We start from the raw sequence: 13,842 nt of genomic DNA, 5'->3' as shown, positions 1-13,842 counted from the left end.
AGTGGCATTGCGGTAGGAGCAGTCCTCCTTCAAGAGGGAAGGCCAGTAGCCTTCGAAAGCAAGAAGCTTTCTCCCTCTCAAAGGAATTGGCCAACTCATGAATTGGAGTTGTATGCTGTTATCCATGCTTTGAAAACATGGAGGCATTATCTGTATGGTTCAGAGTTTTATGTGGATGTGGATCATGATACTCTGAAACATTTCTGTAAACAGCCTGACTTGAGGGGCCGCCAAGCTAGGTGGGCAGAGCTCATGCAGGAATTTAATCTAACGATTCGGTACCGAAGAGGAAAAGACAATAAGGTAGCTGATGCGTTGTCTCGCATTATGCACAATCTGAGTTTCACGGTATTAGAGAGCGCTCTAATGGCCGAGATCAGAGAAACTCAGAAGGTGGACGAGTTTGTCCAGAACTTATGGCATGGCCTAAGGCTCATGTGTTAAAACCCGGGGAAAATGAAAAGGATGACCTGGCATCCAGAAAAGGCCAAACTTATGCAAGATATACCATAAGGGATGGTATGCTAGTTAGAAATGGCAAGGTTGTAGTACCTGGTCAGAATGATCTCAGGCAGAGAGTCATTCGACAATGCCATGATAGCCCGTGTGCGGGACATCCAGGTGTCGAGAAGACATATGATCTCGTGAAGCGAGATTTCTTTTGGCCAAAGATGAAAAAGCATATTCATGAATATGTGACACGGTGTTTCTCGTGTCAGGTAAGTAAGGCCGAGCGGGTGAAGCCACCCGGACTTTTACAACCCTTGGAAATACCACTAAGTAAGTGGGAGAGCATTTCCATGGATTTTATTGTAGGGTTACCTGCAACACAAGGAGGGTATAATTCTATCCTTGTGGTGGTTGATCGTCTAACCAAGATGGCTCACTTCATTCCGACTAGAGAGTCTGTTAGTGCCCCGCAAGTAGCGGATTTGTTTATTAGACATATTTTTCGTCTGCATGGATTGCCTAGATCCATAGTGTCAGACAGAGATGTCAGGTTTACCGGTCACTTTTGGACTGCGGTATTTGAGACACTAAGGACTGAGTTGGGAATGAGTAGTGGGGATCATCCTGAGACGGATGGTCAGACGGAGAGAGTCAACCAGACTTTAGAGGATATGCTGAGGGCATATGTGTCATTGAGGCAACATACATGGGACAAGTGGTTGCCATTGTTGGAGTTTGCCTACAATGACAGGAAACATTCATCTACTGGGTTCAGTCCGTTTGAGCTGAACTATGGTTATAGGCCAGTCAATCCAACTATAGTTGGAGTACCTCAGAAAGTGCCTAGTGCCGCGAACTTTGTAGTTCAGATGAGGGAGATGCTAGCACTTGCGAGAGCTAACATCCGCCAGGCTATGGATAGAGCCAAGGTGTATGCGGATGAAAATCGGTCTATAAGAGTATTTGAAGAAGGAGAAAAAGTTTTTCTCAGAATTTCTTCGCACTCGAAGTCGTTGACTTCAGGAGAGTGTGCTAAGTTATCACCTCGATACTGTGGGCCGTGGTTAATTCTAAAGAGAATAGGCAGTGTAGCCTATAAATTAGAATTGCCACAGGGGTGTAAGGTGCACCCGGTTTTTCATGTTTCACGTTTAAAGAAATTTTTACATACTGGTGACTCACTAATCGAAGGTGTGGTTTTGTTTCAGGAGATAGAGGATATTGCAAGGCGCAAACCAACAAGAATCCTGGACCGAGGAACAATGCAAATACGAAATCGGAAGATACCCACGGTGTTGGTTGCATGGCATGGTCAGCCTCTATCCGAAGCTACCTGGGAATCCGTATATCAGTTGCGGAGAGTGTTCCCAGACTTTATCATCGAGGACGCTGATGTCTGAAGAGGGAAGGAATGTTACGCTCTAGCCGAGGTAGCATGACCTCGGAAGAATCAGTCGACATTTCCCTTATAGGATCTATCTTTGTAATATATGTGTTTGCGCTTTATGTAAATGATCGGGAGGGATTAATGTCAAGGTCCTAGGTGAGGGCTGATAGCACCGGACTAGATAGATCTGAGACCAGGGGCCTAGTGCAAAGAATGTGCCTAGGGGCAAGGAATTAAATGCATCCCAAGAGAGGGGTGAAATGTTGCATTAGAAAGGCCCTATATGGATGACATGTGGCATCTAGATCTATCTAGGGAATTGGGGTCTGTCAAGGCTTGTGAGTGAATGAAGAATTGTGATTTTACGTGATTTTTGTTATGGTTCTCTCTCTCATGCTGGAAGCTTTGGCAGTTTGGCTGGGTGGACAAGAGAGGTGCTACTCCCGTGATCGGAACTAGAGACTAAGTTAGAAAAGAGTGGTGACAATCTCATCTACCATAATGACCTCAAAAAAGCCTCTGGTTGCATAGTGTATCTTACGAATAAATGAGCCAGCCAGTGTGCGGGTCAACCAGTTGCCTACCTCTGTAGCAAGTGGCATCCGACCTGGGAAAAATACAATAACTGCATTTTTGGCATATTCTCTAACTGGATCCACAATTTCATTCACTTCAACCATGAGACCAACCGAAGGATTAGAGTCTTTCCACTCTTTCCTTGTGTCTGCGAATCCTTCGTGCATGACATCATAAACGAGTTGTGCTTCAATAGAATCATGCACTGGGTCATGCTGACCCTCAGTCTGCTTTTGCTTTTTGCATTGAGCTGATCGATCCTTTTGAAAAGTTTTTTGATAAGAGTATTCAGCCATGTCTTTTGAAGAGGATGGAACCAAAAAAGGGGGTACGTGTAAAGTGATGGGAGGGAAAGAATTGCCCACAAAGAAGAGGAAAATAGTGCATTTGCAAGGAGAAGAAGAGGAGAGAGATATTCAAGAATTTAGAGCGAAGAGAATACAAGTTTTGGAGAAGGAAAAGAGAAAAAACCAGAAAAGGACCAAGATGAACTAGAAATTAGAGAAATAAGAGAGGTTCTGGCGATGGAAAGAGTACACAATACCCAGGAACCAAAAAGGGGAGAAAGGAGGAAGAGAAAACCCTCAGAGCCAGCGGTTAGAGGCAGCCCGTAAGTAAACCCGGTACAAACAGCGACCCAGGAGCAAGAAAGGGCAGCAGTAGCTTGAAGAAGGCAGACAAGGCCGTACAGGTCCGTACACCTGTACGGAACTGTACGGAGCTATGGCGGGCTGTACGGCAGGTAATTAATGCACCAAAACAAAGTTTTTTGGACGCTGGAATGGTGCAGCAGATAGCTGAGGCAAACGGGCTGGTCTGAAGAGGCTAGGGAGCTGAAGGGAGGGCTGGAGCAAGGGCTGCAGGTCCTCTCTCTCTCTCACGCACCACCACCCACTCCACCACACACTCTCGAGCATGCACACACACACACACACACACACACACACACTTTCTCCATAGGACATTGATACAACATTTTGTTTCATTGGACTACGAAATCGCAATAACCCTCTTTCTTTTTTTCTTTCAAGAAGTTCTCAACTGCTTCAGCTTTCCCACTCAATACAGTTCACTTAGTTCTGCTCCTTTTCTCTGTCTCACAAAACACCTCTCTCATTTTGATCACCTTGCATACTCCCTCTAGTTTTGATCTAAGTTATGTATCTCTATGACCATAGTGTAGATTTATCCTTCCTTCTCCCCTTATCTTTATCCTTTGTTCTCCCTAGTGTAGCGTTATCCTTCGTTCTCCCCTTAGTAAAGAGCAGGAAGCCATAGTACATAATAAGAGAATATTGCGCATTGGGGGGGCCACCAAAGGATTGTCTTGGGTGTTTTGATGATGAGGAGGGCTGTCTTTTCTTTGATTTCTCCTTGCTCCATCAAGCATTGGCCTTCAAAATTCACTTGCTATAGGCTCTAGGCATGGACCAACTTGTGCTAGAAGGGCTCTGGCAATGGTTGAGCAAATAGATGGAATTGCGCGATTTGATGGCTGAGCTTGCTTGGATCAGTGTGGGTGTTTTACTTCATCTCTGAGGAAATGCTCTGGGCCAGAGGAGCGCCCCATAGTGTAGATTCTTCAGCTAGGAGGGCTTGGCAAAAGATGCAAGGGGTGAGGAGAACAAAGCTAAGCCATTTCTAAAGAGGAAGGAGGAAGAAAGCTCAAAAGGAGGTGGTGGAGAAGATGATGAGGTGGCACTACTAAAATGGGTTCTCCAAAGCCTACAATTGGAAGGATGTCCACTGAATTAGCGACCTACAAGCCAACAAGAATAGAACCCTCCAATGGCATGGTGGCCTCCTAGGTTGCAAGTGAGTCGATGGTCTCCTATCCCATAGGTGGGTTCGTGATCCCCTATCCCAGAGATGGGATTGGTGACCTATCCATAGATGGATTTGTGACTTGCGTCTGCATCCAACTCGTATCATCTCCCCCACTACTATCATTCACCATCTTGGTGAATTGCAAGAAGGGAAATGCTATGGAAGGTTTTTCTTGTCATCCGTCTTTTAACGACATTACATAATCAAAACATGTCCCCATGGAGCCAAAACTGCAAAATGAGCAATATCTAAAGTGCTTACTAGAAAGAAATCCAAACTAGATAGAAGACCAAACCTATCAAACTCCAAGAGAAGTGCCTGCAACTACAGCTTCACGAAGCTGATCTTCTTCTTCACTTTCTACTATTTCCATAATAATTTGAACCTCTCATACTTAGCTGTATATATCCTCAGGCTGCATTGTTATGCTTAGTACTTTTGACCCCCAATTTAGTCACATGAGATGAACGAGACTCCATTTCCAAAGAACGGGTGTCTTGGCCCAGCTCAAGGGTGGTGCATCTATCCTTCAGCTTTGTGACTTCCTTCAAATGATCCTCTTGCTGGCGGGCATAGTGGAGCATTCCAGAGCCATCAAGGAGTTGTATATGGCAGAATTAATGACAATGAAAGTGCATTCAGAGGATTTGAGAATCATTAAGAAGGGAGCAGTGCAACAATAGCTCTAGATGAGATGGGACAAACGACTAGTGGAAGTTGGGGAGGGATTTTGGCAGCTAATGTTGAATAACTGGCACTAGAGTGTAAATAGACGATTTCTATCACCATAATGTAATGATGATTTTATGTTATTACGAGATGTTGACCTAGACGGGGCTAGGATGCCTCGGTGACCGCAAATAGCTGAGCTCCGCCGATCACATCCTATGGGCATGCACTATTGGACATGGGCATCCATAATGGCTTGGATCGCTAGCTGTCCTCAGGTGATTCACTTGTTCCCACGGTGTGGGGAGGGGGGGGGGGGGCTCAAACGTAGTTGACTATCTCATGGGATCTTTTGCCTCCACCTCACATATCATGGATTTCTCCATCCCACCACCTCCAGGAGTGGACCACACCTATTTGTTTTTTAGTATATTCGCCCGATAGGATAGCTATCCACTCTACTCACATACATCGACCACATACCACTCCTAGAGGATCGATCACACGCACTCTCCATTAGACTGCCCTACACATTTTGCATGCGTTGCATTGCATGATCCATCTCCAATGCTCTAATGTAACCTCCTATGAGGTTTAGTTTCCCAACAATTCCCCCTTAAACCAAGTAGGGGAACAAAAAACAGGTGGATCTTCACTTAAACAGTTATTAGGATACCTTCCTCACCACTTATGGAAGCTATTGTTAGGGCTTGGCATAGCTTCAGGGAATTGCTGATACGGACTCCACCTTCCACACAGAACGATATTTAGGCAGCCCATTATGCAGAACAATTTTATTCAGAATGATCATGGCATGCCTCTTGGAGCCTTAGGGTATATGCTATGAGCTAAGTGGGAGAGAGGTCCGGCTTCCATGGTGGAGACTTTATGCTAGTAGACATCGTTCGCATAGAGAGTTCTCTATTGGAACCATGGTATACTTGCGTATTCCCAAGGAATCCAAAAGTCTTAATACTAGACAGGTTAGAAAATTATCCCCTAGATACTATGGTCCATTCAAGGTTATCCGAAGAATTGGCCAAGTTGCATATGAAGTGGAATTACCTCCTAATGTAAGGATTCATCCAGTCTTTCACGTCAGTAGAGTGAAAGAAGTACTGGGTGCTAAGGATTAGGTAGTTACTCCTTAGGAACTTATAGAGGCTGAAGATTTAACCTTTATATTGCACGAGCCCGAGAGTATTCTTGGATTTCGTGAACGTCAAGTTAGAAATAGGATGATCACGGAATACAAGATTAAGTGGAAGGATCGTGTTGAGGAGGACTCTACATGGGAGACATTGACTAACCTTCATAGAGAGTTTCCTTACTTTCTTTTGAACTCAAGAGTGAGTTCTTAGAGGAAGAGGAGTATATCACAGGACTAGCTTTGATAGTATGGGGAGGCTAGGGTCTAGGCAGACGATTCTCAGGTTGGGTTGCAAGGGCAACGGAGGAGTTATGCTTTCTGCTATTTTTAGCGGCACTGGGCTAGAGCCTATATAAGGGGGCCAGGGATTCAGTTTTCATTCATGCAAGTCAGAGCAGATCTAGCTCTTCCTTGTTGATCTGGATCTTGGATCGTGTTGCGGCCGTGCACCTGCTTTCTAGCATAGCCCGGATTCCCAGTGCAGTCCTGAGGCCCTACGAGCACCTTATGGTGGTATGGGACACGAGGAGGTTGAGGACTGGTTGGATGTAGATGTTCGTGCCAGCAGCCCAGCCTGTGGCTCAGGGGGATGGTTGGATTCTACGGGTCCTAGACCCGTGAGCATCATGGTTGGGTGGTGAGCATGCTTGCACCTCTCTTTGTGGTTCTATGATCGGTTGTTTGTGCTTGAGTGCAGGTCTGGATTCCCAAGAGTGATCGTGGTCGTGTCACATTGAATTTGCACACATTAGATGACTTTTGTTCAAAGTTCTTGATCGATACAAGTCATTGGTGTTCTTATGCAGTTTCTGAGTTGTGAACTAGGGACATGTATTGAGATTCCCCAAGTGGTATTTAGAGCTAGTGGGACAATGTTATTGTGTTTTCAATATGGTATCAGATAGAGTGTTTTAAGCTAGTGATGCATGATTGGATTCTCCAGCAGAGATCCTTCACCTTCAATTCAGAAAGTTGTGATCTTACAGTCCACCTCATGCCACGAGCCAATCTTTCCCATCTGTCTTTTGACCCAACACTCCCTCACCCAGTCAGAGCACTCATACTATCACTTCAGAGTAGTACTTACCTCGATAGAGCTAGGGAGCATGGCTAGATGAATATATAGAGACTAAAATGGAGCCTGGAGGGCTCTCTTGTAATTTATGCAGTTGGCAATGATTGGGGATGAGAGATGCCGGTATGGATGGGCTACTAGATGTTTCACTATCAAGGCATGTCCATTGATGATAAGCTTTGAAGCAGTGTTTCTTTGGATGCACCCTCTCTCTATCGGACACAGTAGGAGATACACCACATCATCAGAGGCGATATTTGGCAAGTTCAAATCCAACGAACCAGGGTGACTCCGGTGAAGCCACATGCTACCAAAATGGTCTTTTATATAGACCATTTTCTGTGCTTTAAAAGGCTGGATTTATTCAGGTACGAGTCTATTTAGAGATCCAACTATCACATGCTGTGAGGATAGCCATGGGCCAGCTTAGGACTTTTACCCTATGAGACATGTAGGAGCTGGAGATGGAGGTGTGTATGCTGTGAGATACCCTCAATAGTATGGTACTATCGCTTTTCGATCAGGGGTTTTAGGGCATATCAATGACCATCCAGACTAATGGTGTGGAGCTATCTTTGTGTAAGAGGGCACGCGACTTGGATGCACATCATGCGGAGCAGCCAATCAGAGGCTTCTTTTTTCACAGGCGAGGAGGCCGCTGAGTGCTGCAAGACACGCAATCATGAGCCTGACTTCCATAAGCCTGAGACAAAGACAGGGTCAGCGTGCACACGTCCCATTTTGCGATACACTTCTCACAGGGCACTCCCAGATGAGACCCACAGAGTGAGCCAGAGGGCGACAGAATCCTTGAACACACTCCAGAGACATCTAAAGTTCAGCTAGGACCCAGCCGGACTGGTTGCAGTACAGCAGCAAGTACAGGTCAGTTGGGGCAGGTACTCGTCTGCAGTACAGTACATTAAACGCACAGACTGGGTCAGCCCAGTCTTTAGGTGTGGTCAGCCAGACTGGGGGGCTCCTGAGCCCCCCCTATGAAGGGGGGGCGGGGGGGGGTTTTGCAGCATTTAGCAGTTCATCCGGGGACTGGTTGAAGAGCTCTGTGTGCGTGTCTCTTGTCAGCCTTCAGTAGCACAAGGGAGCCATGGTGCTAGCTATACTCATGGAGGTCTCTGTTGATCGTCACCCTGATGGTGATCTGGATCCTTTTAGAGGAGATCCTTGGCAGAGGGTGCAGTATATACGCTTGTGGTGGTGCCTTACCTCAGCAGAGTTTGCTGCAGGTATTGGTACACTTTTGGGAGCTCCTTTCATAGTTATTTTTACATATATTATGAGACCTTTTGGATCGCTCATAGCTGAGCTTGAGTCTACATGGCCAGGATGCCAAACTTTTCGTATCAGAAATGTGTCTCTGCGTCCACGAGCGAGACCAGCAGAGCATACTAGAGGATGACATATGCAGATCTGAGATATGTTTTAGAGAAATGAAGGGCTCCGAATACATTTAGCTAGATCCTTTGCATTATCCATCTCTGAGACGTAAAATTTTTCAGTTACACTACATATTAAGAGGGGTGCTAGGTACCTCTAGTTCCCCTTCAAGGGGTGTGTATGAGCATGATGTGTTTTGTTACAGACCTTGTGGTTTTTGTTATTCCACGACATTGCAAATTTTGGAAGTTTACCATATATCCAGTAACATAGACTATTCATTTTGATGCCAATATGAAAGTCCCAAAAGTACATTTGTGAAACTATATCTGAGATTTGGAGTCTAATAATTTTGTTCAATCATAATGAGCATTTACTTATCAGAGTTAGGGAAGAAAGTATGTATTTGATTTGGAACCACATGATGGTTTGCAGGTCGAGAAAATCCATGGTCTCCCTTCTAAAAAACCAGATGTAATAACCTACACAGGCCTGATTCAGACATGCCAGAAGGCGGGTCATGTACAGGATGCTATATCTTTGTTTGAACATATGCAGCAAACATGTGCTCCAAATGTGGACACTTGTAATGTGATGATAAAAATATACGGGCTAAATGGCATGTTTGAAGATGCAAAATCAATCTTTGAGGCCATGAAAAAGGGGTGGATAGGAAAGCACATAAATTTTAGCAATGCGAGGCTTAGCTGTAACTCACTAACTTATGAGTCGATGCTGAAAGCCTCTGCACTATCAGGAAAATGGGATTATTTTGATTGCATATACAAGGAGATGACATTGCAGGGTTATCATCTTCGTGAAGCAAACAGCTTATGGTTAATGGTGAATACTGCAAGACAAGGAAAGGTGCATGCATTACTCAACCTTTTCTTCATTGCATAGAGGCTTGTTCTTGTAACTTTAGTTATACACAGGTTTCATTATTACAGACGTGCAATAGTTGGTAATTAATTAGAGATCTGAAATTTGTTTGAACAATTGATACATTTTTATTCACAGGACACATTATAATATTTATGTGATGTAAATTCAAGCTATATGTCTATGGGCTGGTCAATGAGCTCGTGTGTATTGTTATTTTTGGGTTTCAAAAAAAGTACAGGGGATTTATAATTGCACTACAGCTTTTGGCCTGGTAGCACCAAAACTGTATTTCCTAAAATCCTCATGTGTTGGTTTCTAGATTGATCTGGTTGATGATATGATGCATCGTCTTCGGGAGGCTGGTGAATTACCTGATCCAAGTTTGTATAGAGCACAGATTCTTTCATGTCTTCATGAAGAATGCATCGACAAGGCCGTAGGGTACGTGAATGATATGACACAAGATGGATGCGAGATTGCGTCGTCTATGCGTTTCATTCAGAGCAAAGTACACAGGAATGTTTGGGACAGCTTCTCAAAACAGGTGCCCTGGAAAGCATTCAGTGAGAGAACTGAAGAAATAGTTGGTTCTGTGAAGCTTGCCCTGAATAATGATTCAAGGACATTTGCGAGAGGTTCTATGCCCTTGGAAGCATTCAGCGAGCTGGCTCATGCACCTGACGGATTTTAAATTCTTGTAACAGCCCTCAGTGAAAAAGAAAGAATCTGAGGCAGCTGTAACTTCAGTATATGGTAATGGAAAGAACAATAAAACAAAATGCTGCAAAAGGGGAAAACGATTTGTGAAGACATGCGCATAACAAATTTTCAATGCACAAAGAAAGAAAGAATACTTGTATCAAATTACAAACATTTGACTTTATAATTGAAACATAGGTTACATAATAAAAGTAATGAATACATGATCCATCAAGCTGTTAATATAGCGTTAAAGATTAGGTTTTAACAATCACATCAAAGCTTCACTTTCCATAAAGGTTGAACTCCCATTTGATTTGGTTTCATACAATTGAAAAAGCTACCAACTTGGGAGGTTGCCAAGAATGCTACATGTTTAGAGATTGCTGCAAGGACTCAAATCATCGTGAATGCAAGGTAGAATTACAACGGTATGTAATGTAGATTAGTCAAGTAGATTTTAACTTTCAAGGATGATAGCTAGGGTTTTTAGTCCCTTTGTATTTCCAAACTTCGGGTGGTTTGTTGCGGACTACAACCTTGTGTCTTACATCTCTAATCTTTTGCTCTCGTGTGTCTTAGGTTGTATAAAAAGCGTCCTCCTTCCCTCCCTATCTCTTGCACCCTTGGTGATTGACTCTCACAAGGAAGAAATATATAAAGAGTCACTGCAATCTTGTTCCTTGCTAGCACATCATTTCATAGGTAGCTACTTGTTCCAATAGCACCCCATGATTGAAGCCATAATTTTGGAGCTTCCCAAACTAAGCATGACGTAAGGAGGTTGACCATGCTCTTACCCACACGTCTTTAAGTTGCCACACAACCATAAGAGGAGTTTGTTCTTTTTGCATATATTTATGATTTATATACGATTGAGCCTAAACTACTTAACCTTGTGCATAAAGTTGTACAAATTTTATGGGTGTCCATTATTTGTACACTATTCCAACAGCCCACAACAACAAGAGGTCGTTTGTAGGATGTGGGTGGTGGTTGCAAACTATCAATATCCATTTCTAGTGCATAGTACAAATTTATGGGTTAAAGTTGGAGTTGCATTTGATTGTATTTTAGACAAAAGGGTGATACAAATTTTAGCATGTGCATTCCAACAACACAAATTTAAACTTTAATTTGTGCAAATTTGAAGTCACAACTAATCCAATAGAATTATCATGATAAAAAACTAAGCTCGGAGTATGCTCTCCACTTCTCCCTTTCATTGAATTTTATGATGGGGATGTTTGAATTTTTCAAATTTCATTTGAATCTTAGATGATATGGATGTTTAAATCTTGTCGATGTAACTAAATCTTGCTCTTTGATTGTGTAGTTGTAGATTGCTAAGGTCTCTTACATCTATAAAATGATGTCTTTGAGTTGTCTTTTGATGGCATGGATGTCATCTTTTTTCTTTTTTAAGTTGATCTCGTATGATGTATCATTTGGATAATAGATGTTGGGCTTCATTGATTTATCCATTGCTTCATGAAGAAAATAAGTTGCAAAATCATGGGGTGTTATGTCTATTTTCATTTTCTTCTCTCTATCTAGATCACAAGTTATTTATACATCTTTCTTAAGATTAGTGTCAATCTAATTGTGATTCATTGCATTTTCTCAAATTTGATCTACAATTTGTTTTGCATCTTGCTTTTTTATTTCTTTTGCATTCTTTCTTCTTTTATCTCTTCTTTACATATGTTCCATTCTTCTTTTGTCCTTGTTTTTATCTTGATCGATTTGAATTGGGTCAATGTCTTTTGACTTCAATTGCATACACACTACTCTGGGAATGCCAATGTTGCTTGACTCATATCTTGTATTTTGCATAGATTGACTTGATCTTTTGCTTTTCTTTAAATGATTACTTCATGGTTGCAAGGTATTGAAGTAAATATTAGTTCATGCAAGGTGTTGAAGTAAATATTAGTTCATATCATGTTCATACTGTTACTATGCATTTTATCTTTCTATATTTGAAATCTTGTTCTTGTGATTGTGACTGCTCCTTGCTAAAATTTGCATAGTTTAATACATTGATCCATGATAATTTTTCTTCTTTAAAATGTATTTGAGCTTATTTGCTTTCTTTTTTCAATGATTGTATTACTGAAATAATTACAACTTTCTTTATCTTCTATCCTTCACGTGCTCCCAAAGTTATCATTTTTTCCTTCAAGGATTTCATTTTCATATTGAAACATACATTTATGTTAGAAGGCAGATTCTCCAATTTTGTCTAGGACACTTACCTCTATTGATATAGATGTGTGAGTAGCATTCTCCTAATATGCAAGATCTACATGTAGTAAAAAATATTATCTATCTTCTAGCTCTTATCTTTTTATCTTTTCGTAGCTCTTGAGCAAATTTTCGTATCTTCCACTAATTATTGCCATTATCTCTTTATGTATTTGCATTTTTATACAATGCTTTTGGTAAATTTTCCTTATTTCGATTACTTTCATTTTGTTCATAGGATCTAGGTCGTTTGCATTAGCACATTGAATGTTCCTTTTTCTCGCTTCTATGTTTTATCCTTGCAATTTTTATTTTTATTTGGTTTGGAGTTTGAAGATAGTACCTTAATATTGTTTGCATGCTTCTTTTGAGTCTTTTTTACCAAATTAATCACCATAATTTTAAAATTGGCAGAAGTTAATATATCTTCACAAGCTATATTTTGCTTGTCTACTTGATCCATCCATAGGTTTGGTAGTATTTGTTAGACCTTTGGATTCTTTTTGTTGAGAATTTGCTTGCCAATTGTCCATCTCTTCCCTTTTTATTTGAGGATTTGCATATGTAACATTGATTATAGTTCCATTGCTATACACACTATTTTTGCTTCAAGGTTAACTTTGTTGACACTATGCATTGCTTTTCATGCTCATTGAACTCATTTTGATTCCATTGATAGCATTTAAAAAAATCTTGACTTTGTTGTCATGCCATTGTCTTAGACTTTTCAATTATTTTATTATGTAACATTCCCATTTTTGACATTGTACCATGCTTTGACTTTGATCTCTTATGCATTTGAAGGTTATTTTATCTTTGGAATGCACATTATGTAAATGTGTTCTAAGGTATTACCAAGTGTGTCGCGACTTTGCAATGAAGATTTCTTCTCCAAAGGTTCTTGAAGTGTTATTTTGATTCTCTCTCTTATCTTCTGATTTCTTCTGATAATTAAGGTAAATTTAGTCGAATTGACATCCCATCTTTTGATAATGTCTGTATTGAACTTCACCTCATTTTTAGTATCAAGTTTCTTTCTACATCGTCTTGGATTTGCATGTGTGTCCTAACCACATTTCTTAATTTTAATTGGAGGTTCTTTTTTCTAGAGCTTATTCTATTTGCTTATACTTTCTAAATCCTATTCATAGTAATACTAATGATGCTTAGTATCAAATAAATTGTTGTTAATGGGGCTTACTCTTTTAGTGTGATCCATTTTTCTATTGGTGCTTCTCGTAAAAGGGTCAGCAAACATGTGGTCTTTGACCTTTTTATCCACTTAACAAACTTGTGATTTCTTCATCCACGGTGCTCGCTAAATGAGTCTTGTCCTGAAGTGGTTGATTATTCATTAATTAGGACCGCTTGATGCCCCCCTTGTTAAAGTTCACTAGTTGATCTTGGCTCTCAAGCTTTTATTCTTGCACTTTTTCTATGATTTGGGACTTATAGAATGCTCTTCTGGTGTTTATATTCTGT

General features: G+C 41.4%; 1 protein-coding gene across 1 annotated transcript in view; it reads left to right on the top strand.

Moving 5' to 3' along the window:
* Window positions 1-10,280, top strand: part of LOC147884847 (pentatricopeptide repeat-containing protein At5g67570, chloroplastic-like) — a 74,641-nt gene extending 64,361 nt beyond the window's left edge. The window contains exons 8-9 of the mRNA XM_087397920.1: window positions 8,965-9,396; window positions 9,734-10,280. Coding sequence (XP_087254046.1) covers window positions 8,965-9,396; window positions 9,734-10,105 — 804 coding nt within the window. The 3' untranslated portion in view covers window positions 10,106-10,280. The remainder of the gene's footprint in view (window positions 1-8,964; window positions 9,397-9,733) is intronic.
* Window positions 10,281-13,842: the final 3,562 nt, after the last annotated feature.

This window comes from Dipteris shenzhenensis, chromosome 26, assembly GCF_047967505.1.
Source record: "Dipteris shenzhenensis isolate YYH24624 ecotype China chromosome 26, Dip_SZ_1.0, whole genome shotgun sequence".
Classification (NCBI taxonomy): Eukaryota; Viridiplantae; Streptophyta; class Polypodiopsida; order Gleicheniales; family Dipteridaceae; genus Dipteris; species Dipteris shenzhenensis.
This window is presented reverse-complemented; position numbering and strand designations above follow the sequence as displayed.